Source organism: Equus quagga, chromosome 5 (assembly GCF_021613505.1).
Source record: "Equus quagga isolate Etosha38 chromosome 5, UCLA_HA_Equagga_1.0, whole genome shotgun sequence".
Lineage (NCBI taxonomy): Eukaryota > Metazoa > Chordata > Mammalia > Perissodactyla > Equidae > Equus > Equus quagga.
This window is the reverse complement of record NC_060271.1, coordinates 106,979,750-107,006,349: the sequence shown is the minus strand read 5'-3', so window position 1 is coordinate 107,006,349 and position 26,600 is coordinate 106,979,750. Positions and strand designations below refer to the sequence as shown.

General features: G+C 37.7%; 1 protein-coding gene across 5 annotated transcripts in view; it reads right to left on the bottom strand.

Moving 5' to 3' along the window:
• Positions 1 to 17,923: 17,923 nt before the first annotated feature.
• Positions 17,924 to 26,600, bottom strand: part of CDKL4 (cyclin dependent kinase like 4) — a 48,175-nt gene continuing 39,498 nt past the window's right edge. The window contains exons 9-10 of one of the 5 annotated variants that reach the window (XM_046660099.1): positions 24,825 to 24,959; positions 17,924 to 20,088 (exon numbers count right to left, since the gene is read on the bottom strand). In XM_046660099.1, the coding sequence (XP_046516055.1) occupies positions 19,843 to 20,088; positions 24,825 to 24,959 (381 nt within the window). In that variant the 3' untranslated portion in view covers positions 17,924 to 19,842. Of the gene's footprint in view, positions 22,589 to 24,397; positions 24,507 to 24,824; positions 24,960 to 26,600 lie in introns of those variants that run through there. The other 4 variants (XM_046660100.1, XM_046660102.1, XM_046660101.1 and 1 more) reach the window with 4 other exon arrangements.

Sequence of the window (26,600 nt, the reverse complement as noted above, 5' to 3'; positions counted from 1 at the left end):
TTAAACTAAACTTTTTACTTTGGAATAATTCTACACTTACAGAAAAGTTGCAAAGATACTACTAGACATTTCCTGTTACCCTTACCCAGTTTCTCCTAACGTTAACATCTTACATTACCATGGTACATTTGTTAAAACTCAGAAACCAATGTTGTTGTATTACTATTAACTAAATTCCAGATTTTATTTGGGTTTCACCAGTTTTTCCATAAATGTCCTTTCCCTCTTCCAGTATTTAATCTGGGATCCCACACTGCATTTAGTCGTCGTGTCTCCTTAATCTCCTCTGCTCTGTGATAGTTTCTTAGTCTTTCCTTGTCTTTCATGATCTTGATAGTTTTGAGGAGTACTGGTCAAATATTTTGTAGACTGTCCCTCGATTTGGGTTTGTCTTATGTTTTTTCTCACGATTATACTGGGATTATGGGTTGTAGGAAGAATACCAGAGGTGAAATACCCTTCTGCTCACACCAGATCAGGGGCATGACATCAGCATGACTGACAGCTGGTGATGTTAACTTAGGTCTTATGGGTAGGCACGGTCTGTCAGCTTTCTCCACTCTAAAGTCATGATTTTTTCCCTTTCCATACTCTATTCCTTGGAAGACAGTCCTGAGTCCAACCCACACTCAGAGGGAGGGCCACTGAGCTCCACCTCTTGGAGGGAATAGTACCTACATATATTATTGGGAATTCTTCTGTAAGGAGGGTTTGTTCTTTATTTATTTATGTAATCGTTTATTTATATACAAATATCTTTTAAATTAAAAGCAATAAATACTCTTGTTTAAGTAAAAGGGGTTGGGTCATTACTTATGCTTTTAGCAAAGTTGACCATCCTCCGTTTCAGGGACTAGAGACCCCTCTAAAGAATCCCAGTAGGTACAAGAACGGGGACACTCAAAAAATACAATTTAGAGGGCTGGCCCCGTGGCTGAGTGGTTAAGTTCACGTGCTCTGCTTCTGCGGCCCAAGGTTTCGCCGGTTCAGATTCTGGGTGCGGACATGGCACCACTCATCAGGCCTGGCTGAGGAGGTGTCCCATGTGCCATTACTAGAAGGACCCACAACTAAAATAAACAACTATGTACCGGGGGGGTTTGGGGAGAAAAAGGAAAAATAAAATCTTAAAAAAAAAATAAACAAAAGACAGTTTAATCTCAGCTCTGCTGCATATTAGCTATATTACCTAGGGCAAATTTCTTAATCTCTCTACTCAGTTTTCCTTTTTTTAAAAATGGAGATATTGAAAACTAACAATACTATTTTGTAGAGGCATAAGGATTCAATGAGGTAATTTGTTAGACACATAGCATAGGGTCTAACAAACAGTTAATGCTTAATAAATATTAGCTGTTATTTATTACTCACATGGTTTAATTTTAGTAAATTAAAAAGTATATAGGTACATATGCATATGAGTACATCTACATACATACGCAATAGAGAATCAGCAGTTGATGATATCATTAGTGACTTTTATTTTCTTCTCTTTGCTTATTTGTACATTCTAAGTTTTCTATAGTGAACATTTATCATTTTTCTAGTAGAAAAAATAATAAAAGTTAGTTTCCAGATTAATAACACCTGGCACTGCTGGAAGTGTGGAAAATGACCACCATCTCCTACCACTGCTGGGAAGAAAGCTTGGGGAATCTTTTGTGAAGAATGTCGAGGCAGTGAGTGTCAGACGCGTTAGCATTTGGCAGACCCTCTGACTCAGCAATTGCATTTCTAGCTACTTATCCAGATGAAAATACTGTACAGTATGCATGTGGGCACAAAGATTTATCCATACAAATGTTCAGTGCACCAATTATAAGAGCAAAAACTGTAATAACTGAATCCTGTATATGGATTATGGTCCTGTGTAGACAAAATATGATTTTGTAGAAGAGTGCTTAGTGAAAAATTTTAAATGTTCACAATACATTTAAGTGACAAAGGGCAGTTACAAAAATTATGGCCAGTATAATTTTATTTTCATAAAAGAGACATACGCTCACATACAGAAAATGGCTGTTTAAAAAATATATCTAAATGGCAACATTTATCTCTGGGTAGTTGGAGCATGAGTGACTTCCTATTTTCTTATTTGGGTTTATCTGTTTTTTCCAGATTGCCTACAGGAAACCTATAGTATTTTTGGAAGTAGAAAAAGCCAATGCCATTTTTAACATGCTTATAGAGAATTTGGAAAATACAAAAAATTATATAGAAGAACATAAAGTTAGTTACAATTCTACCACTTAGGATTAACCATTATTAACAATTTGTTGTATTTTCTTTCAGTCTTTTATATGAGTTTGTGTATAATCTTTGCCACTCCCTACTTTTACCCAATTTGGGTAATACCATGTGTAATGTCTTGTATTTTGCTTTTGTTTCACTTAACATTATATCATGAATATCTCCTTAAGTCTTGAATACTTTAAAAAATAACATAAAACTGGGGCCGACCCCATGGCTGAGTGGCTAAAGTTCCATGTGCTCTGCTTCGGTGGCCCGGGTTCAAGGGTTTGGATCCTGGGCATGGACATGTTCCACTCATCAGCCATGCTGGGAAGGCATCCCACATACAGTGTAGAGGAAGACTGGCACAAAGCAAAAAAAAAAAAGAGAGAGAGAGAGAGAGAGAGAGGAAGATTGACAATGGATGTTAGCTCAGCATGAATCTTCCTCACCAAAAAAAAAAGAAAGAAAAAAAAACCCCATAAAAAATGGGGCAGATGTGCAGGAACTGATGTATAAAGACTCATTACAGGGTGAACAAAGCAAGTTGCAAGGCAGTATCATAGGAAGATCATATAAAATATTCACTCAGCACTTAATTTTGCTTCTCTCTTAAGAGGAGGAATTGTGGGTAAATATCTGGGGATTTAAAATTTTAAAATAATGTTTATATTGTTATTATCTATGTAATCAGAAAAATAATAGATTCTAAAATAAATAAAAACCCAATTTTTAAGGACTGTACAATATTCTACTACGCCCTAAAATTCTCCTGTTTTTGGACATTTAGATTTGTTTCTACCTTTTCATTACTATAAATAATGATAATGCTAGAATGAATATCTTTGTTTTCAAATCTTTTTCTGAGCTCATTGTATTCTATGATAAATTTGAGGAAGGGGCATTCCTAGATCAATTTGTATGTACTAATCTTAACACATTTTGCTTGAAATGTATGCTTGTATCCTAATGTATGCTTGCATATAAAGAGCAACAGATTTAACTTTCTATTTCTTAATAGAAATGAAGAGGACCCCTTAGTTTATGGCTTCTAATTTAGTCAGGAGAATTTCTCATGGGAAAAATGTGTTCTCTTTGGAAATCTATTCCAGAGTCTTATTTGAAAACAATTTCTCAAGTCCAGTAGAAGGTTTGAAACCTGGCCTAATACTCTACAACAGAGAAATAGAGGCAAGAGATCAATATTCTTGATTCATTAAGCTAATATGATGGGGGTCAATTCACTGGCGATAATTCTAATATGGAATTGAGAAGAGAGACTATAAATGATAAAAGTAAACATTTAAAAAGTCATTAATCCTGGTTTTATCCTCTATTTTAAAAAAATAAATATAGACTTGCTATTTTTTTAAATTTTATTGAGTTCATAATAGTTTATAACATTGTGAAATTTCAGTTGTACATTATTATTTCTCAGTCACCATATATATGTGCCCTTTCAACCCTTGTGCCCATCCCCCAGCCCCCATCCCCTCTGGTAACCACTAATCTATTCTCTTTGTCTGTGTGTTAATGTGTCTTCCCCATATGAGTGAAATCATATGGTGTTTGTCTTTCTCTGTCTGGCTTATTTCACGTAACATAACACCCTCAAGGTCCATCCACGTTGTTGCGAATAGAACAATTTTGTCTTTTTTTATGGCTGAGTAGTATTCCATTGTGTGTGTGTATGTGTGTATCTCTCACATCTTCTTTATCCAGTCATCAGTGAATGGAAACTTGGGTTGCTTCCACCTCTTGGCTATGGTGAATAACACTGCAACGAACATAGGAGTGAATAAGTCTCTTTGAATTATTGATTTCAAGTTCTTTGGATAAATACCCAGTAGTGGGATAGCTGAGTTGTATGGATTTCTTTTTCTAATTTTTTCAGAGATCTCTATACTGTTTTCCATAGTGGCTGCACCAGTTTGCATTCCCACCAGCAGTGTATGAGGGTTCTCTCTTCTCCACAGCCTTTCCAACATTTGTTATTTTTTGTTGGTGATTATAGCGATTCTAGTGGGTGTAAGGTGATATCTTAGTGTAGTTTTGATTTGCATTTCCCTGATGATTAGTGATGTTGAACACCTTTTCATGTGTCTATTGCCCATCTATATATCTTCTTTGGAAAAATGTCTGTTCAGATCCTCTGCCCATTTATTGATTGGGTGGTTTGTTTTTTTTGTTATTGAGTTGTGTGAGTTCTTTCTCTATTTTGGAGATTAACCCCTTGTCAGATATATATGATTTGCAAGTTTTTTTCCAAGTTGGTGGATTGTCTTTTTGTTTTGCTCCTGGTTTCCTTTGCCTTGTAGAAGCTCTTTAGTCTGATGAAGTCCAACTTTTTTTTTTCCTTGTGTTTCCCTCATCTGAGTAGACATGGTATTCGAAAAGATCCTTCTAAGACTGATGTCAAAGAGTGTGCTGCCTATATTTTCTTCTAGGAGTTTTATGGTTTCAGGTCTTGCCTTCACATCTTTGATCCATTTTGAGTTTATTTTTGTGTATGGCATGAGATAGTGGTCTACCTTCATTCTTTTGCATGTGACTGTCCAGTTTTCCCAACACCACTCATTGAAGAGAATTTCCTTTCTCCATTGTATGTTCTTAGCTCCTCTGTCAAAGATTAGCTGTCCATAGATGTGTGGTTTTATTTCTGGGCTTTCAATTTTGTTCCATTGATCTATGTGTCTGTTTTTTGTACCAGTACCATACTGTTTTGATTACTGTAGCTTTGTAGTATATTTTGAAGTCAGGGATTGTGACACCTCCAGCTTTGTTCTTTTTTCTCAGGATTGCTTTAGCTATTCAGGGTCTTTTGTTGCCCCATATGAATTTTAGGATTCTTTGTTCTATTTCTATGAAGAATGTCATTGGGATTCTGATTGTGATTGCGTTGAATCTGTAGATTGCTTTAGGTAGTATGGACATTTTAACTATGTTTATTCTTCCAATCCATGTGCATGGAATATCATTTCATTTCTTTATGTCATCCTTGATTTCTTTCAATAGTATCTTACACTTTTCATTGTACAGGTCTTTCACTTCCTTGGTTAAATTTATTCATAGATATTTTATTCTTTTTGTTGTGATTGTAAATTGGATTGTATTCTTGAGTTCTCTGTTAGTTCATTATTAGACTATAAAAATGCAACTGATTTTTGTAACTTGATTTTGTACCCTGCAACTTTGCTGTAGTTGTTGATTATTTCTAATAGCTTTCCGATGGATTCTTTAGGGTTTTCTATATATAGAATCATGTCATCTGCAGACAGTGAGAGTTTTACTTCTTCATTGCCTATTTGGATTCCTTTTATTTCTTTTTCTTGCCTAATTTCTCTGGCCCCAAACTCCAGTACTATGTTAAATAAGAGTGGTGAGAGTGGGCACCCTTGTCTTGTTCCTTTTCTCAGAGGGACGGCTTTCAGTTTATCTCTGTTGAGTATGATGTTGGCTATGGGTTTGTCATATATGGCCTTTATTATGTTGAGATACTTTCCTTCTACACATATTTCATTGAGAGTTTTTTTTAAATTCATAAATAGATGTTGGATCTTGTCAAATGCTTTCTCTGCATCTATTGAGATGGTCATGTGGGTTTTTTTTTAAAGATTGGCACCTGAGCTAACATCTGTTGCCAATTTCCTCCTCCTCCTCCCCCTTCTCCTCTTCCTCCCCCTTCTCCCCCTCGTCCCCTTCTCCTCCTCCTCGTCCCCTTCTCCTCCTCCTCCTCCTGCCCCCCTCCTCAAAGACCCTCAGTACATAGTTGTATATTCTAGTTGTAGGTACTTCTGTTTCTGCTGTGTGGGATGCTGCCTTAGCATGACTTGATGAGCAATACCGTATCCATGCCCAGGATCTGAACCGGGGAAACCCTGGGCTGCTGGAGCAGAGTGCATGAACTTAATGACTCAGCCAGGGGGCCAGCCCCGATCATGTAGTTTTTATTCTTCATTTTGTTAATGTTGTGTATCACATTGATTGATTTGCACATGTTGAACCATCTCTGTGTCCCTGGTATAAATGCCACTTCATTGTGGTGTATGATATTTTTAGTGTATTGCTGTATTCAGTTTGCCAATATTTTGTTGACGATTTTTGCATCTATGTTCATCAGCAATATTGGCCTGTAATTTTCCTTCTTTGTGTTGTCCTTGTCTCACATTGGAATCAGGGTGATGTTGGCCTCATAGAATGTTAGGGAGTGTTCTGTCTTCCTCAATTTTTTGGAATAGCTTGAAGAGGATAGGTATTAAATATTCTCTGAATATTTGGTAGAATTCTCCAAAGAAGCCATCTGGTCCTGGACTTTTTTTTGGGGGGGGGGAGGTATTTTATTATTGTTTCAATCTCTTTACTTGTGATTGGTCTGTTCAGATTCTCTATTTCTTCTGTATTCACTTTTGGAGGGTTGTATGAGTCTAAGGATTTATCCATTTCTTCTAGGTTATTCAATTTGTGGGCATGTAGTTTTTCATAGTATTCTCTTATAATCCTTTGTATTTCTGTGGTATACATTGTAATTTCTCCTTTTTCATTTCTAATTTTATTTATTTGAGCCTTCTCTCTTTTTTCTTAGTGAGTCTGCCTTAGGGTTTGTCAATTTTGTTTATCTTCTCAAAGAACCAGCTCTTTCTTTCATTGATCCTTTCAACTGTTTTTTTTTTTTTTTGGTTTCTATTTCATTTATTTCTGCTCTAATTTTTATTATTTCCCTCCTTTTTCTGACTTTGGGCTTTGTTTGTTCTTTTTCTGTTAGGTGTAGTTTAAGATTACTTGAGATTTTTCTTGTTTGTTAAGGTGGGCCTGAATTGCTATGAATTTCCCTCTTACGACCACTTTTGCTGCATCGCATATGAGTTGGTATGGTGTATTTTCATCTTCATTTGTCTCCAGATATTTTTTGATTTCTCCTTTAATTTCTTCAGTGATCCATTTGTTGTTCAGTAGCATGTTGTTTAGTCTCCACATGTTTGTCACTTTCCCAGCTTTTTTTCTGAAGTTGATTTCTAGTTTCAGAGTATTATTGTTGGAAAAGATTGTTGATGTGATCTCAATCTTCTTAAATTTATTGAGGCTTCCCTGTTTCCCAACATATGGTCTATGATTGAGAATGTTCCATGTGCACTTGACTTCTCAAGTGCATTCTCAATGTGTATTCTGCTATTTTTGGATGGAGTGTTCTATAGATATCTATTAAGTCAATCTGGTCTCGTTTTTCATTTAAATCCACTATTTCCTTGTTGACTTTCTGTCTAGATGATTTATCCATTGATGTAAGTGGGGTGTTAAGGTCCCCTACTTTTATTGTGTTGTTGTAAATATCTCATTTTAGGTTTGTTAATAGTTGCTTTATGTACTTTGGTGCTTCTGTGTTAGGTGCATATATAAGTGTTATATCTTCTTGGTGGAGTATTCTTTTTATCATTATATACAGCTCATCTTTGTCTCTCATTACCTTTTTTATCTTGAGGTCTACTTTGTCTGATATAAGTATTGTAACATCTGCTTTTTTTTGTTTACCATTAGCTTGGAGTATCATCTTCCATGCATTCACTCTGAGCCTGTGTTTGCCTTTAGAGCTGAGCTGTGTTTCCTGGAGGCAGCATATTTTTGGGTCTTATTTTTATTTTTTTGAGGAAGATTAGCCCTGAGCTAACATCTGCTGCCAATCCTCCTCTTTTTGCTGAGGAAGACTGGCCCTGAGCTAACATCTGTGCCCATCTTCCTCTACTTTATATGTGGGATGCCTACCACAACATGGCTTGCCAAGTGGTGTCATGTCCACACCTGGGATCCGAACTGTGAACCCCCTGCCACTGAAGTGGAACATGCAAATTTAACTGCTGCACCACCGGGACGGCCCCTTTGGGTCTTATTTTTTAATCCATCCAGCCACTCTGTGTCTTCTGATTGGAGAATTCCATTCATTTACATTTAGAGTGATTATTGAAATATGTGGGCTTAATGCTGCCATTTTGTCACTCATTTTCTGGTTCTTCTACATTTCCCTTATTTCTCGTCCTGTGTATTTCAGACTACCAATTCTGTTTGGTAGTTCTCTATGATGGTTTTCTTAGTTTTCTCTTTATTTATCATTGGTGTCTCTGTTCTGATTGTTCCTTTAGTGGTTACCATAAGGTTTGTAGAAAAAAATCTTGCAGATGAGAGAGTCCATTTTCTGATAGCCTTGTATTTCCTTAGATTAAGCCAATTCCATCCCCTCCTCTTCCCCTTCTAAGTAATTATTGTCACAACTTATTCCATTGTGAGTTTGTGGTTAAAATGATGAGATTATATTTATTTTTGATGTTTTCCTTCCCTTTATCTTTAATGTTATAATTGTTTGCTAATCTGTTTTGATACTGTGCTGCAATCTTCTGATTTTGTCTACCTATTTATCTCCTTGCTCAAGACTTTATAACTCCTTTCTTGTGTTTTCTCCCCCCAGGTATGAGAACCTTCTTGAGCATTTCTTGTGTGCATGTGTGTGTGTTTGTGTGTGTGTGGGGGGGATCTTGTGGCAATGATCTCCCTTAGCTTTTGTTTATCTGGAAAAGTTTTTATTTCTACATTGTATCTGAAGTATATTTTCACTGGATAGAGTATTCTTGGCTGAAAGTTTTTGTCTTTCAGAATTTTGAATATATCATTCCACCCTCTCCTAGCCTGTAAGGTTTCTTCTGAAAAATCTGCTGAAAGTCTGATAAGGGTTCCTTTGTAAGTTATTTTCTTTCGCCTTGCTGCCCTTAATATTTTTTCTTTGTCCTTGACTTTTGCCAGCTTTACTACTATATGCCTTGCAGTAGGTCTTTTTACATTGATATAAATAGGTGTTCTATTGGCTTCTTTCACTTGTATTTCCAGCTCTGTCCCCAGTTTGGGAAGTTCTCAGCTATTATTTCTTTGAACAAGCTTTCTGCTCCATTCTCCTTCTCTTCTCCCTCTTGAATACCTATAATCCTAATGTTGCATTTCCTAATTAAGTCAGACATTTCTCAGAGAATTTCTCCATTTCTTTTTAGTCTTAATTCTCGCTCCTCCTCCATCTGAAGAATTTCTATATTTCTGTCCTCCAGATTGCCATTTCTCTCCTCTATAATACCATCTATATTATTCAGGGACACCAGATTTTTCTTTATTTTATCCATTGTGTTTTTCATCTCCAACATTTCTGATTGGTTTTCTTTATAGTTTCAATCTCTTTTGTGAGGAATTCCCTCTGTTCATTAATTTTGTTCCTAATTTCACTAAACCGTCTATCTGTATTTTCTTGTAACTTGTTGAGTTTTTCTATGATAACTATTTTGAATACTCTGTCATTTAGATTATAATTTTCTGTGCTTTCAGGATTGATTTCTGGGTGCTTGTCATTTTCCTTCTGGTCTGGAGTATTAATATATTTCTTCATATTGTTTGATGGCATGGATTTGTGCCTCCGCATAGTAATAGTATCTGGTCGTAGCTTCCACCTGCTGCCACTGGGTGGGGGTCAAGAGCTGCGTATTCTGAGCCCACCTCAAGCCACAGCTTGCTGTCTCACAGCTGCTGCTTTTCTATCATTTGCATGGAGGCTCTGGCCAACCTGCTGAGCTAGAGCCCTGTGTTGGGGCAGGGGTGCTTTCTTTCATGTGCATGATCCTTGAGGCATTCTTGTTCTGCTCTCACTATCTCCTCTCCTGGTGTGCTGGCTTAATGAAGACACCCCTGAAATAGCTTAGCCACCTCTGTGTGGGACTTTCCCACAGTCTATGTGGGAACTTGGAGAGTGAAGGTGTTCCCATGGAGGGCTGCCTCTCACCCCTCTCCTCTTGGAGCCATGCAGGATCCCGTGCTCAGGGCCACTGCCATTCGGGAGGGACAGGAGATTCCCTTACCTCCTTCCACTTCCTCCAGGGTATCCAGCAACTCCACCTTCAGATGTATGGGTGCATGGATCTCTCAGATGTCTTTTCTGTCATGTGAATGTCCTTTGTTGGTTTATGAACGTCCTTTTCATTGTATCTTAACGGGGAAAGTCTAAGGGAAGAGCTCACTCCACCATGATGTTGACATCACTTAGCCTTGCTATTTTTAAAAAAATAAATTTTATTGGAATGTAATTCATATACCATAGAATTCACCCTTTTAAAGTATACAATTTGATGGGTATTAGTATATTTACAGATTGTACAAGTGTCATCACTATATAATTTTAGAATCTTTCCATCATCCTTGTTTTGGAAGTTAACTTCTCATTTTATTTCATTTATTATACACAGAAGCTGCCTCAAAATTCATTATCAAATAAGGCAAGGAAGAGATACAAATAGTTAAAAAAGCAAATATGGTTTTGACCACTTAGTTAATCCACGTTTAACACTTCTTTGAGTCCTTTAACTTTTTCAAGGCCTTGATTTTCTTATCTTTAAAATTAGAAGCTGGGTATGATCTCACAAAGGACTCCCTGATTTAAATTCTATCTTTTTATGTAGCATTCAGGTAGTTGTTCACATTTCATGATCATTTCAACACCGTCACTTCGGTTAGAGCCAGGACTTGCATATACATACAGAAAAGGAATATGCAGACAGCTTCAATTACCATGTGATGAGATGTACATGCAGAGAGACCAAACACCTTGTTATAGTTTGGGGCTAGCCATTTAGCTCAGGACACGACATTTCTACATAATTATTTTAATTAAGGTTGACCTTAGAGAAATTACACATGTCAGGATGTAAGAATTTAGTAAAAACTGAAAATGCCCCAAAGCAAGGGACTTGGATGCAGACAATTAAGGCTTATCACCTTTAAATGCAAAAATAAGTGATAAGTTTGGTGCAAGTTTTCTGAAATTTTTAAAGCCAGCTCTCCAACTTCCTGGCTACCTTTCTGAACCTGAGATTTCTTACTTGTAAATTGCAGCTAACAATACCTGCTTCCTATGGTGTTTGGGAGAGTTTATGAGAAAGTAGATTTAAAGCATCCAGTACCATGCCTGACATCTGATAAGGGCTTAATGTAGTCCCCTTGGACCACTTAATCTACCGAGAACATAAAGACCATCAGAAAAGAGGTAATAATACATATATGTAAATACATAATATATGCATAAATTAGTGAAATTAAGGATGAATTGAAAAAGTCATAATTTGCCTCCAACATGATAGCTACTTTATATTTAGAATATCAATTTAAAATATTTCTTTTGTTTTTACTACATAAGGATTGAGATATCTATCATTATTTAATGCTTCTCTCTAGCTTTGATCCTGTCAAATTTGCCAAAATATTCAACTGCATTGGCCATTATTGCTCCCTTACAGGTTTAGAAATTCTGAAAGTGAAACAAAAAAACCCAACAAAAAACACTTCGTAAATTTGTGCAAGATAAGGTAACTGGTGGTTAGCAAGTTGAGATAAAATAAAAACACTGTAAATAATGTTCTGGGATTTTACAGACTGAGAGTGCTGGAAAATCTCCTGGCAGTGTTGCTAGATGTTGTATTCTTGGGATCCTGGCCAAGCGTTTACTTTAATCCTTAAGAATTGTGCAATTTGAAAATTGAAGTTTCAATTTCAATTGTACTTAATAGCTATCCTCTCAGCTATGTGTATTCTTCTTTGTCGATGTTATTGATTAAAGGGCATGTTGTTCACTTATTGGTCAAGAATGGTATTCTTCCTCTTCAGAGTGGCGTTCAGCTCATCTATTTATGGTATGCCATCATCTGTGGCAACAGGGAGTTTAAAGTGCTTATGAAGGTAAAACAAAACAAAATAACAGCAATAACAAAACAAAAACCAAGCCCAGTACTGAATATCATAAACCATCCAATACTTCGTATATATATCTTTGGTTTTCTTACAAAATGAAAGCTAGACTCTTGCAAAGCAACAGCACCCCAGGGATTTTGCATTTGCCACCATGGAGTCAGCTCTCTGCAGCAGACAAGATGGAGAAAGGAGATCTCAGAGCAGATCAAGAAGGTGGAAGGACACAGGACTAGTTCCTTCCTTGTGAAGGACATAGAGCATGATCCCTAGCTAGGCCCATTCTCTGTCCTCATCTCTCCATTCCATCTGTGTCAGACTTCACAAAAGGAGGGTGGGAGTGTTCACAGGAAAAGGACAAGAGATAGATGACAGCTGTTTATGTCATTTCACAAAATATCTTAGCTGGAAGGATCCTTGAAAACATTGAGTTTGAGATTGAGGGGCTCGAGAGGAAAGGGAACATACTCAAGACAGTGCAGTCAGTAGCAGAGTTGGCTCTAGGACCCAGCCAAGGTATTTCTACTTCCCCACCCTGCTTTGATGCATGTTCTTGGTAAGAAATGATGGCCGTGGATGGCACTGGTACATTTTCAAAGTAGACATGGTTTGCTGTAGGCATAGTTCCGCCTCCCTTTCTCACCCCTTGTGGTGCCTTCCACTCTCAATCCCTAAAGAAAGACCCAATGCTCTCATGTTGCCCTCCAGCCACCCAGCAATTCCCCCCCAACCCCAGCCCACACCTCCATTTCCTCAGCATACTGATCACAAACAGTTCTTAGGAAAGCTATTCCTTTAAACAAACTCACATAAAAATTCTAACTGGTACTTTATCTCCCTAATAGCTTCTAAGTAGGATTACTTTGGAACTCAGATGAATTTCTAAATGTTAAATATCTAAGACAGAAGGAGGAAGGGATTTTTATCACTTCTAAGCCAGTGAACCTGTGGGGCAGAATTAGTCATGGTCTTGCTCTATTTCAAGTCATAAAGGGCTCAGGATACAGGGAAAGGCAAGCTGGTGAGTGGTAGAGCAAGGGGAAGAGGGCCTTTGTTCTACGTTGGAAGAACTGTGAGCTGTCCAGGTGTTAACCCAACAGAGCTCTCTGGAGTTTGGGGCAATAGTAGTAGCCCCAGTAGCCCTGGAGTCTGGGTTGCATTTGGATTCTGGATTTGAAAGTGGAAGAGGTGACTTCCAATGGATCCCTTGAAGCCAATTAATAGCTAAGAATCCATGATTTAGAGGGAACATTTGATGGAGTCAATTTTGGTGAGGGATTTTTTTTCCAAATGGCATTACATTTAAGGAATAACACAGTGTACAACATCCAAAGAGATGTCAATCTCTAAAACAAATATATTTTAGGGATTTATTAAAATTCAATCTAAGAGTATTTTCAAATTTAGTTTATATAAGATAGTGCTGGTGTTTTACAGGGGGTTCTTATATTAGACAAGATTAAATACAGGATGATTTTCTCTGACCTGAAAATTGCGGGTAGTAGGAGGAGATTAGCAAATCTAGGAGGAAGGAAATTGGATAATGAAGCAGGTCTCCGTCAGAGCAGAGAGTGGAGTGATGAGTATTTGGTGAAGGAAGAAACTAATGACATAGGCTAGGGATTCAAATCCAAGAAAGGATATGTGCAGCTAGAGAGGAGGATAACTAGGAAAGAAGGAAGGAATGGTGGAAAGGAGATCTTGAGACGGGGACTGTTGCATGGCAAGTGACAAATACCAATTCTTCCTCTAGCTAGCACTTCTGACAATTCTCCTTTCCTTTTTTCTCTCACTGCAAGTGTTTCTCAAAGATTAGGACAGACTTTTCTTCTCACTTGCAGCACTTCCTGTCTCAGGAATAAAAATTGTTCATATGATTTCAGTTGCCAAAACACACAGATTAAGACTTGTGTGAACAGACATTTTTCCAAAGAAGACAGACAGATGGCCAATAGGCACATGAAAAGATTCAACATCACTAATTTTTAGGGATATGCAAATCAAAACCAAAATGAGGTATCACCTCATACCTGTTAGAAGGGCTATTATAAAAAAGACAGGAAATAACAAGTATTGGAGTTGATGTGGATAAAAGGGAACCCTTGTACATTGCTGGTGGGAATGTAAATTGGTGCAGCCACTATGGAAAACAGTATGGAGATTCCTCAAAAATTTAAGAATAGAACTACCATATGATTCAGTTTTCTACTTCTGGGTATTTTTTCGAAGAATACAAAAATATTAATTTGAAAAGATATATGCACCTCTATGTTCATCACAGCATTATTTACAATAGCCAAGATATAGAAACAACCAAAGTATTCATCAATGGATGAATGGATACAGAAGATGTGGTATATATATATACAACAGAATACTACTCAGCCATTAAAAAAAATGAAATCTTGCTATTTGTGACAACATGGATGGATCTTGAGGGTATTATGCTAAGTGAAATAAGTCAGAGGAGGAAAGACAAATATCGTGTGATTTCACTCATCTGTGGAATCTAAACAAACAAACAAATGAAAACCAAACTCATAGATACAGAGAACAGATTGGTGGTTACCAGAGAAGAAGGGGGTTGGGGGTTGGGAAAAATGGGTGAAGGGGGTCAATTGTATAGTGACGGAAGGTAACTAGACTTTTGGTGGTAATCACTTTGTAGTGCATGCAGATATTGAATTATAATGTTGTATACCTGAAACTTATATAATGTCATATATCAATTTTACCTCAAAAAAAATTTTTTTTAAAAAATTAGGACTTGCGTCTCTAGCCTAGATCTCTTCTTTTTTCTCTAGTTTAATTTTCTATAGCTAATCACCCTGGACTGTTTCACGAACATAATATTAAATTTTGTGTGTGTATATTCCCATATCTAAAATGCTTTTTCTTCAAAATTTAGTTGTATCTCCCCAGCCAACTCTTTTATCTGTGAAGATTCCAATCCCTCAGAAAATGTCTTGGAGTCATGGTCAGATTATTCCATGATCTTGGTGTTGGTATCTTCTTTAAGTTTTCTGGTGAGGTTTTAAATTTGTGCCTTTCTGGTTAACCCCATTAGGGTATTTCTTCTTGGTGGCTACATATTCCATTGAGGGTTCATTTTCTTCTGTTTCTGCCTAGTACTTGATAGCGTTTGCTAGACAATAAGCAAATGTTTTAAATAGTGCCAATGTACTAAATTGATATAAGAAAAACTGAACTTTTGTTTTGCTGAGGAAGATTCTCCTGTTGCCAATCTTCTTCTTTTTTGCTTGAGGAAGATTCACCCTGAGCCAACATCCATGTGAGTCTTCCTCTATTTTTGTACGTGGGTCACTGCCACAGCATGGCCACTGACAAATGGTGTAGGTCCACGCCCAGGGTCCAAACCTATGAACTTGGGCTGCTGAAGTAGAGTGTGTGTACTTAAACACTAGGCTACAGGGCTGGCTCCAAAAAAACTGGACATTTTTGTTTGCTGGAAGCTAAGAGCCTTTTCATGATGAAAATGCAAAAGCCACCAAATGGAAGATATGACCAGTTGAGTAGGATGAGGTCTCACACTTCTTTGGGAGCAAACATGGCAACTACTATATTTAAAAAATTCTATGGCTTTCTTTCAAGGGATCATCTATTAACTGTAGAAGTCAATATATTAAAAAAGTTCTAGAGGGTAATAAAAATAATACTTATACAGCTCTTTATGTTAGAAAGCATATTAACATAATTGTTTTATTTAATACTTTTAACAACCTCAGGTGTTAAAATTCTCATTTTAGGTAGGTGTCATTATTCTCATCCTAGAGTTGAAGACACTGATGATCAAAGATCATAACCTGTAAGTGGCAAAGCCAAAATCTGACCCCTGGTGTGTCTTTCCAGTTGACAGAGAAAGAGGGAAAGTGTGAAAAGACAATGGCACCAGTTGTCCTGAATTCTCAAAAGGGCTAGAGACCCTTTGGTTGTGAGAAGAAGCTCATTTAGCGTGATTAGATTAGTCTTTTCTCTAAGAGCACAGGAGATGATCACTAGCTGAGGTTTGGTGAACGGGAGGATGAGTGAGGAGCACTGGTTAAAAAACACCCATCAAGACCCAAACTGACTGTTTTTTGGGCAAAAGGTAGAAAACTAATGGCCTGGCACCTATCCAGTTATTTAACACTGTTGTGAATATTTTTCTTACAAAAAGAAGGAAATTTCTTCCTAGGTTACTGTGAAGTAATCACGTAATTTCTAGCAAGAATGGGTTCATATAGTTGGTAAGATACAAGGTCTAGACCATTTCTTCGCTGTGGTGCTTTAGACTTCCCTCACAGGGTGGTTACATGTGTTTTATTAGAAAATGATTTCCCTCTTGGAAGTATAGCAGCCTTGACTAAGATAAATGAGATCCAAGGACAGAGGCCAATGGGTAGCAGGGAAGAATGATGTTCAGATTCCCTAGTGTGTATTTTCAGTTCTAGGTTAAATAACATCAGACCCTACGCCTTACTTTAAATATGCATATAGTTTGAGAATATGCTGCTCAACTCTAATGGTATGCAATTTAAAAACATACTCTGTTTCAGCTATCTCCTGCTGCATAACAAATCATCCCAAAATGCAGTGGCTGAAAACGCTTTATTATTTCTCAGAATTTTGTGAGTTGATTGTGCTCAGCTGGGCAGTTATCCTGTTCTACTTGATGCTGGCAGGGGACACTCATTTGGCAACATTCAGCTGGTGGCTGCACTGAGTTGGAAGGTCCAAGAAGGTGTTACACACATGACTGGCCCCTTGGTGCTCCTCCAGCAGCCTCTTTCTCTCCAAGTGGTATCTTATCATCTAGTAGTCTAGTCCAAGCTTCTTTACAGCATGGTGGCTGGCTCCCCCAGAGAGAGAAAGCAGAAGCAGCCAGGACTTTCAAGAGCCACGTCCAGAAATGGCACAGTCGCACCTCTGCTGCATCTGAGGAAGCCACAGGACACTGGGCGAGGAGGGAGGGAGACTTCACCTCTCGATAAGAGGAGTGGCAAAGTGTCATTGTAAAAGTGATGCAGGATGGAGGAAACTGTAGCAGTCACTCACCAGTAGAAATAATCAACTATACTCTTTCAAACATAAGCACCATTAAAAATTATGAAAGCAGGGGCTGGCCCCGTGGCCGAGTGGTTAAGCTCACACGCTCTGCTTTGGCGGCCCAGGGTTTCGCTGGTTCAGATCCTGGGCGCGGACATGGCACCGCTCATCAGGCCACACTGAGGCGGCGTCCCACATGCCACAGCTAGAAGGACCCACAACTGAAAATACAAAACTCTGTACTGGGGGGCTTTGGGGAGAAGAAAGAAAAATAAAAACAATTAAAAAAAATCTTAAAAATTACAAAAGCAGAAAGGTTAGCTCAAAAGAAAATAAAAGAACTGAAGCATATTTAAAGTGACCTCACTCATTATTTTACTTACTGTTTTTCCCTCATTCGTTATTTTACTTATTGTTTTTCTCTTTCTATCATTAGTCTAAGTCTGGTCTTGAGCCTTTTTACCTTTTTAAACCTACAACAGACTCTATTGTGATAGCCTGGAGTTTAAGTATTATAAAGGGCAGAGAAATATTTTGATGAATTGAAAGAAAAGGAATCTTACAGCCTCAAAGTTGTAAAGATATTCTCAGGGATAAACTGCTAGCCAGTCAAGCTGAAAAAGATTTTGTTGGTTTTTCCATTTGTAAAAATTGCCAACCCAAGGCACAAAAAAGAATAGTTTGCCATGTCAGCTGTTCAGATGTCCCAACTGATAGGAAATGAAATAACAAGTTCTGGAAGTTATATATGAAGATGACAGTTTGTCTCACTTAAACACAAAGTAATGGATAATGAACTAATAGCCGAGTTGAACAGAAATTAGGAGACGAAAATATTTCTTATTTTTATTAAAATAAGCTAAGAACATTAAGTTATACGCACAAATATAAAGTCACCAGAGTATTTAATCCCATACTTAGGTTTTCTAAATATCCTAAGCTAAATTTAAAAAATATTATGTATATTTAACATAATACAACTAAAATCGCTATGTAGTGAATTGTTTCTAGTATAAATTGCCAGTATGCTAATTATCAAATGCTAATCAAAATATAGCTGTAATTTCACGTGATTTTAAATAGACCTGCTTCTATACAGACATGTTCTAAAATCCTAAGTAGACACGGCATCTTCAATGTGACAATATTTAGGGAGGTGGTCAGTGACTAGTGTTCACAACAGAAAAGAAAAAGTTTAACTTTAGAAATACAAGTCGTTTATATGCCTGTTAAGTAGGATAACCAATTCTCAGTTTAAGTAAATTATGAATTAAATATAAGGTTAACTGGGCCTGACTCCCTGCTGCTGAAATATAAAAAGTGTACAATTCAGATATATTTGTAGAATTCCATTAAGTTATCATTTACTGAAACTGCTAAAAGTTTTATTGAAGTTAGAAATGTACTGAATGTTCTTTGCCTTAATGGATATCTTAAATTAGTATTTCACAGCATATGTGTCATTTCCAAGTTAATTAGAGTTAGATTAAAGCGTCAAAGAATGATTACATATTACTTTGCATTTTGAAAGCACACCTGTTTTATTTACATTAATTAAAACTCTAGTGATAATTAGCTTTAAAATCTACTTTCGTTTATAAAATTTAACCTCTGTTAGGTGGTTGTCTGTAAACTATTATTGACTTGATACAACTAGCAGGGGGTAGTTGTGTGTGCTTGTGTCCATGTGAAAGCAAGGAAGAAGAGAGAGAGAAAACGAGAGACAGAGATCTCCAGGCTCCTGGCTAGATCATAACCACCAAAATTCATCTTGGTATTGTTAATCAATCTGAGAAAGCATCTTCTAGTGGGAGTTATGTCCAGGACACAAACACCATGTACTACAGAGAATCACGCAAGTTTAGAGCTGAGGGGGAGCCTTAGAAATCATCTAGCTTATCTACTGTCTTATTTTACAAATGAGAAAATGAAGGCAGAGAAAATTACACGTTGTAACAAGGCTACACAGAGAATTGCAAGCCTTGTTGAGTTAGTGATTTTAATAGAAAACAAACATACACACACATGCCCAGAACGTTACTTTAGCTTATGAGTGGCATTTTATCTCTATGTCTTAACTATATGCATTAAAAATCTGTATACATGTGATTCAGCTAATACCTTACACTGACTCTCCGGTTTTTTCAAGATTTTACTGTTTTTCGTATTTTAGGATCATTCCTCTTCTGGTAGTATGTTTTAATTAAAAAAAACTTTTTTTAAATAATTCTGTGCCATTCAAGTTATTCTAAAACCAGAATTGGAAATCATTGGTGGTGACAAATGACTAAGAAAGTGCCATCTTTTTGAAAAATTGTAATTCTATGGCAAGTAAGCTAAAGAACCATAAAACATTTTCAGAATTGAAAAATTTGTCAAAATAATGTATTCATTTTCTTATGCCTTGTAGTTTAGGAAATCTGCACGAGCAATGAAGAACAGTGATATGACTAACCTAGAAGAGGGGAGATGTTCTCTGCATACCTCTCATCCCCTGCCTGAGAGCTTTGTTTTTACCCTTTACTCAATCATCTCCCTAATCCAAAGCATTCAAAAGCCTCTTGAACACAACTTTTTAATGATTCAGTCTAGTTAAAATAAGCTTCAAAGAGTGACCCCCTACAAGGGTTTTGTTATTGGGGCAAATTGGAACAATTACAGTTAAGTATCAGCAGGACTGAAACAGAGAAATCAGAGTCCAAGCAAACAGGTCCGATATGGGTCTAATGAAATGTCCTTTTCTGTGGGGTATTTCCTTCTTCCCTGAAGAAGCAGCAGGAGCACCAAGAAGTCAAGTCTGCATTTTTAATTCTCTGTAAAGTGCTCTGCAAAATAAAGAGAACTGCTTGGAGATTCTCCTGTAGGTGTGTGTAGAAAGTCTGGGAAACCAGAGCGCGACGAGGTCACTCGAGGTGGAGAGAAGGGAGTATTCAGGCGGCGTCCCTCACTGTGACGGCGCAGTATTCGGACAGCATCAGGAAAGAGCTGTATGAGTAAATGTAGAAGCTTGAAAGCCAGAGCTGGTGAGACCAGTCCCAGGCAAGCCAGAAACTAGGGGAGACACATGGTTACAGAATCACGTGGGCTTCTGTCGAGAGCCTGGGTCAAGACTATTTGCTAAGTTTTACAAAAGTCATTACATAACGTGGGTCCTAGACACTGAAGTGCAACTGTCTTCCACGTGGCTGAGAAACGCAAGGGGATCTGCAGTACAGAGGTGGGAACTATGCACTCGAAAGAGAAAAGAGTTGCGGTTTGAGATCTGTGCGCCTGAGTGATTGAGGCGGCAGCACTCCATGGCCTGGGTCCCCAAGGGAAAGTTAAGTATGCCAATGTCATCAGAAGATTCTTTTCCTTTGTGGTAATATGGCAGCAGAACACTTTTCTAAGCATTAGATGCCTTCTCCTCTCCCCTCCCCGGTGATACCTAACTGGTGGATTTAAGGGAAAAAATTGAGAGAGAAATGCTGGTTTGAATTGATTCTTAAATGTAAGCAAAAATAAGGGAAGAGAGTCACGCTGCCAAAAACTCCATCGTTGTTTGAAGCACATTTACAAAATGGATAATGGAGTCTTGGGCTGTCATCTTAATTTCTGCATGTGTGTGTGTATTATATACATAATATATAATTTTGGAGAGCTGGGGCAGCATGAGTGGTTTGGCAATAAGAAGCCTTAAGTGATAAAAACACTATGAAAGCTAAAAAGAAATCTAAAAGTTGCCTTTTATCTTTTGCTTCTCATTTTCCTTGCACCTGTGGTATCATCTTATCAAAAATGCAAGAAATATACAATTCTGAAGAGGGATATTCTTGATAATAAGATGAAAATAAAAAGACCCTAGCAGCTTATATTCACCCCAAGAATGTTAAATGGCAAAATAAGCCCACTTAAAATGTCCTTCCAGTGAGTAAGGATCTGCTGTGTAGATGTCGTAATTCCTTAGTAAAGAGATGCTCCCAAGTAACTAAATGCGATTCTCTGCAAGTTTACACAGCCATGTTTGTAAGTCCAATAGACTTTCAGAGATGGGCATAAGGTGTTACCGTGTTTTCTTATAACAATTTATGTTTGGTGTCCTGGTGCTAGATACAAAGAATTTCTGGAATTATGCATATTTGCAAAATTTGACAACATTTAGGTGAGAATGCCAGACCCAGGAGCAGAAAAGAGTTAATGAAAAAATCTTAATATTTATTAACAGGAACATCATTATTTTGTGCCTTTATGCCAGACAGTGATAGACAGCCCCCGTGCTATTATTTTACACAAGTTCCCTGTTAGCAAACTAAAAGTACTTTCAGACATTCTGCATCATTCTTAGATGTCTGGGATAAAAGGCATCTACTATGATGCTTCAAAGCTTATCATTATAAATACATATTTATACATATGTATATATGTATGTGTGTATGTCAACTTTACTTGGAAAATAGCCCAATGTAAATTCGGCTCACCTACTAAGGTGTTTTGTTTGCTTCTTTTTTTGGTAAGAGGCACAAAATGAAGTTAACTGAAAGATAATCTTCCTGCTCTCAGAAGTGTTTACAAACCTGACCTGATCATGATGCACAAGTTTAGGGCTGCACAAGTTTATAGAGGCTATGGATGCAAATGTTTAGAAGAGAGTGTTGACGATGAACAATTTGGAAAACACACCCAGGAGGACAGGTTTAGGTACTGAGATGATTTTGCCAGGAGGGGAAAAGGGAGATAAAGAACCATGATGTAATAGAAAACAGCATTAGAGTCAGCAGTCAATTATCCTAGGGCATTACGTCATGAGGATGGTGATTTCTTATAGTTCACTCACTATTTGCTATGCAAATGTATGGAATTTTTCCAGCTAGCTTTAAAAATAGAATCGTCAATGTCTCATGAGACAGAGAAAGTAGAGTCTGCCCTAGAATCAAGGGATAAATCTAGACAACATTTCAAGATTCCCTTCCCACACCAATATAAAAACATGGAATACAATACCAGCACTGCTCAACAGACCTGGTTACAGTAAGAGTGAATTAAAATGCAGAAACATAACGTCATTCCTTACGCAAACAATAGCTAGGCAAGCTATCAGATATTGTTCTACAACATTATGTGGTCAGCTGTAGCAAGATGATATATGCAAATCTTTTTCATAAATCAAAGTATAAGCCCACAAATTCTCAATATAAATTGCCTCAAGAGGGGCTGCTCTGATGAAATTGAAAATGTCTCCTCCATATGTACAGTTTGAGACTTTATAACATTTAAAGAAAATGTTCTAAAAGATAAAGTTGGCATATAAAAAGCACGGGCAGAGGAATCAGTAATGATCAGAGCAAAACAATTCTAGAAGGCATCTTAATTTTCATATGGCTCATTTGCATTTGAAACCCTGAGAATTCCTATCTCTCTTGTACAAAAATGTGTACATATTAAATTACTTTCCACTTGAAAGAACATTTTCCTAAATGTTTGGAAGATGATCAAATTTTAACTGGAGGACTTGTTTTCTTCCATCAGGTGTGGGGGAGATGTGGCTTCCTGGTATGAGAGGCAACAGTTGATTCTAATAGTAGAACAAGACAAAAATAAGAAAGTAAATTGAAAACAATTCCTATTTGTACAGTTTGATTTAAAGGAGGTAAAACAAAAAGGATGTAGATGGTACAAAGATGTCAAAAGACATCAATTTTAAAATTAAGCAGGGTTACCTTACCAAAAAGTTGTGATCCTCTGATACTTAAAAATTAGCTTCTATTACTTATTCTCAAATTCTCATAGATGTACTATGAATTATCTTAATACACTCATTTCTGAGTAGGTAGTGTTTAAAAGATGCCCACCAGCTATTAAACAATAATTCCAAGAGTTTATATTCATTCTACCCATCTCAAATTCTTAGGTATTAATCTTAGGATATTGGCAGAACGGCAAAGATTGAAAACCTCTATACTATCAATTTTAAACAGTATTTAGTCTTAAGGAAATTGTTGGTCATCCACTCAGAGATCTAGAAGCAGAGATCTAGGTAGAAATTTGGACTCACAAAGGGAAACCACTCTGAATGAAAAGATCTTTCTGAATTTTTAGTTTATTTTCTCATATGGTAGAATGTCTAGAAAAGAGGTGTGTGCTCGGAAAGAAAATCAGAACTTGAAAGACATCCCTGTCCTCCTCTCGGCCTTCCTCTCCGGGGACTTCACCTGCTGGAGGAAAGTGTTCAGGCATGGTCTTGTGGGGGTGCCCTGGTGGGGCACCACACAGAGGTGGACAGGACGCAGTTGACTAAGGACAGATAACATGACATAATCTTTGGAAATGAGATTATCTAGGTGCATGTTGCTCTTGTGTTTCTTTTCCTTCTGCTGTCTTGGGTCTTTGGGAAGCCCTTCTGTGAAATCCCTGATCTGTATCAGCTGGGCTGCAAAGTATTAAGGAAAGAGTGGGAAGCCACGAACTGGAGACTTACTGGGAGAGCAGCACCCCCACGGACCTCTAGGAGAGTGTGGTGGAAAGGGACTGGGGGACCAAGAGGCAGGGTGGAACGGGGCTGCTGTTCACTCCTCCAGCCAAAGTCAGAGAAGCTGGTGAGATGTTGTTAAGGGGACAGAGTTTTTACACATGATCCACACTGTATTTCAAATTGCTGCCTTAGCCTTATCTTAGGCTTAGAACAAAGCCTAATCTTTTGGTTATTTAAGTATACTGTATTGGGCTTGACTTGCAAACATGTAATTTTTAACAGTTAAAGGTAAAATGGCCTATGTAATAAAAACTGAAATACCCAGAGATTTTGGATACACAGAAATCATCTTAACATTTCAACTTATTGATTAATTTGATCTTTCTCTCCCAACAAACATCTATTTTAACTATCAAAAGGTTGAAAAAGAGGACTGCTTTCTTCCTTTATGGTAGACATGCTAAGGAGAAGATAAATGACCACAAAGTAGATCAAAGGTGCAGGATTAAGCAAACACAAAATGGGACGATTGTCAGTCTGATAAATTGAAAATTATCATCTTGGCTTATTAATAAGCAATACTCATCTATTTACTTGAATGTTTATTAAGTACCTTCTGTGTATTAGACACGGTTTTAGGTGCAGGGATACAAGATGAGAAAAAAACCCTCAAACCAAAACAAACCTACTTCCATTGAACTTATATTTTAACTTCAAAGTTTTCACAAATCAAGTAAAGGGTAGTCACCTAATAAACTGCAGAATCAATGTTGGTCATAGTCATCATATTATTCTGCAATATCGGCACATTTTAGAATAGGATATGGTTCCCACTTATCTGAGTTTCATGTCTTAATATCTGGCCAGAGCTTGTCCTTGGTTTTGAGGAGAAGCCTAGGAAAGGCAGACTTAGGTGCTTTTCACATGGGTGAAAAGACAGAAGGTCAAGTTTCCTTTATTGTGCGTCTGGAGGCTACGGAGGGGCAGTGGGATTCCTCGGTAGTGCCGGTCAAGCTCAGTCCTGTTGTAATCAGAATTGTATTGTGTGAAGTTGTATTTTGGGTACATGATCTGGCAGATGGGATAGCCAATCAGTGTAGCAAGAAATCATACGATAATTTGATTCAAGTGTATTCAGAAAAAGATTTTTGCAACAATCTGGATATTTTCATAGTTTTATGGTTTTATTATATCAATCATCAATATTTATTAAGATAAACAAATACAGCTAAACCAGTGCAAAGAAGAGGTCTTGGAGTCCACCTAGTCTCACTTTGAAAGGTAGAAAAAGGAAAAAAAGAATCATTTTTATATCACTTTAACTTTTGAACTGAGGTACCTGCTGACGTCTTCTGTTTCTTCCTGCATTACGTGCTTTTCTTTTAATTTGGTCCTCTCGAAAAGAATCAAAGTAGGGGATCTCCAGGAGTTGGGCACAGGTTAATCTGTCATCTGGATTCATCTTCAGACATTCCTTTGGAAGAAGAGAAAAGCAAACAAGATATTAAAAGAGGGGCCTCTTGTTACCGTGCCCCAAAACTGAATAATAACTTGTTAGAGCAAATATGAGTTTAGAAAATCTTCAAGTTTGTATATTATCAAGTACTTGGAACTAGTTAATAACTGGATTGCTTTTCTTTTGCCACTCCAAAGTGTTTTGAGGGTGAAACTGAACATTCAATGACTCTGAAAGGGGCTTCAAGTGGATCAGGTATGTGCATCAATGACATCTCTCCATTACTTGTCAAAGCAAACAGTTTGTAGGACTCTTCCAAGTGATCCTGGGACCAGCGACCTCAGCTTACCTGGGAACGCGTTAGAGATGCAAATTCCTGGGTCCAACCCCAGACCTGATGAATCAAAAGCACTGGGGGTGGAGCCCAGCAATCTGTGTCCCAATCTGTATATCCCAATCTGGGAAAATTGGAATATATATTCATATAAGAATAATTAGAGGCAAAAAGTAAAAGGGGGCATTATGACTCTTTATATTAGAGGCTATTAGAAGCCTCTAGCTCTGTCTCTGAGAGTGGGGAGCAGCAGTTGTGCAGTATTGACACAAAGATTTTCTCCAAGAAGCCCTGATAATTTTTGACCAGAGAATGGGGCTTTTCCCACAAAGAAAGACAGATTACAATACATAAAGAATTAGAGCAGACTTAGTACACCAGCACAAGAGATCTGAAATTTCTTGCCTTATGATTGTGAGAAGTAAAGTTCATCAACATAACAGACTCTGTTTGAGGCATTCAGGTGTCCAGATAATTGCATTGCCTGGGCTGCCCTGTAGTGTCTGTTCCTCCCTAATCCCAGCTGATCTCAGATCTCTCAGATCCCTGGGAACAAACACTGACTGCCCCTAAGCCATCTCACCTGCCCTTCAGAGAGGTGTCCAATGGGTCCTGTTCTTCAAGAAACAACCCTGCTCAGCATAGACTCAACTGTCCTTCCACAGCTACCACCTGCTCCAAGCAGATCATCCCCCCCCCCACACACACAATTAATGATCTGTGCCATAATTAAATCTAGCTGCTATTGGGAATCCATCTTCTCAAACCCTAACGCTGTCAGGACTACAACCAGGACACAAAGACTATTTTGAATACACACTGCGGTAGTCTCCACTTCTTCACCACTTCATTCTGGCTTCTGCCTCTATCGTTCCACTTAAGTGGTTCTTGCTATTCACACCTCTGACTTCTACTTCCATATCCTTAAATCCCGTAGGTATTTTGATATCTCATCTCAACAGTGTTAGACACTACTGACCACGTCCTCCTTCTTGAAACTCTCCACTTGGCTTCTCTCAGGCCTCACTTTCCTTCCTCCTACCTCCCGGCCACTCCTTTTCAAACCAGCCTTTGCTAGTTTACCTTCTTCTCCACAATGGTTGGGTAGAATTCTTCAAGGCTTGGTCTAGGTTCCCCTTTCTTCTCATCTGTTCTAAGTTTCTAGTTAATCTTACTGATACTCAATGGCTTCAATTATCAAGGTTTACCAGAGACTTCCACACATATATTTCTGGTCCAGACCTCTTCTTTGAGCTCCAGACCCACATATGCATTGGCCTACTTAACATCTCTTCTTTGTCTTAAGGTCATTCTTATGGATTGAA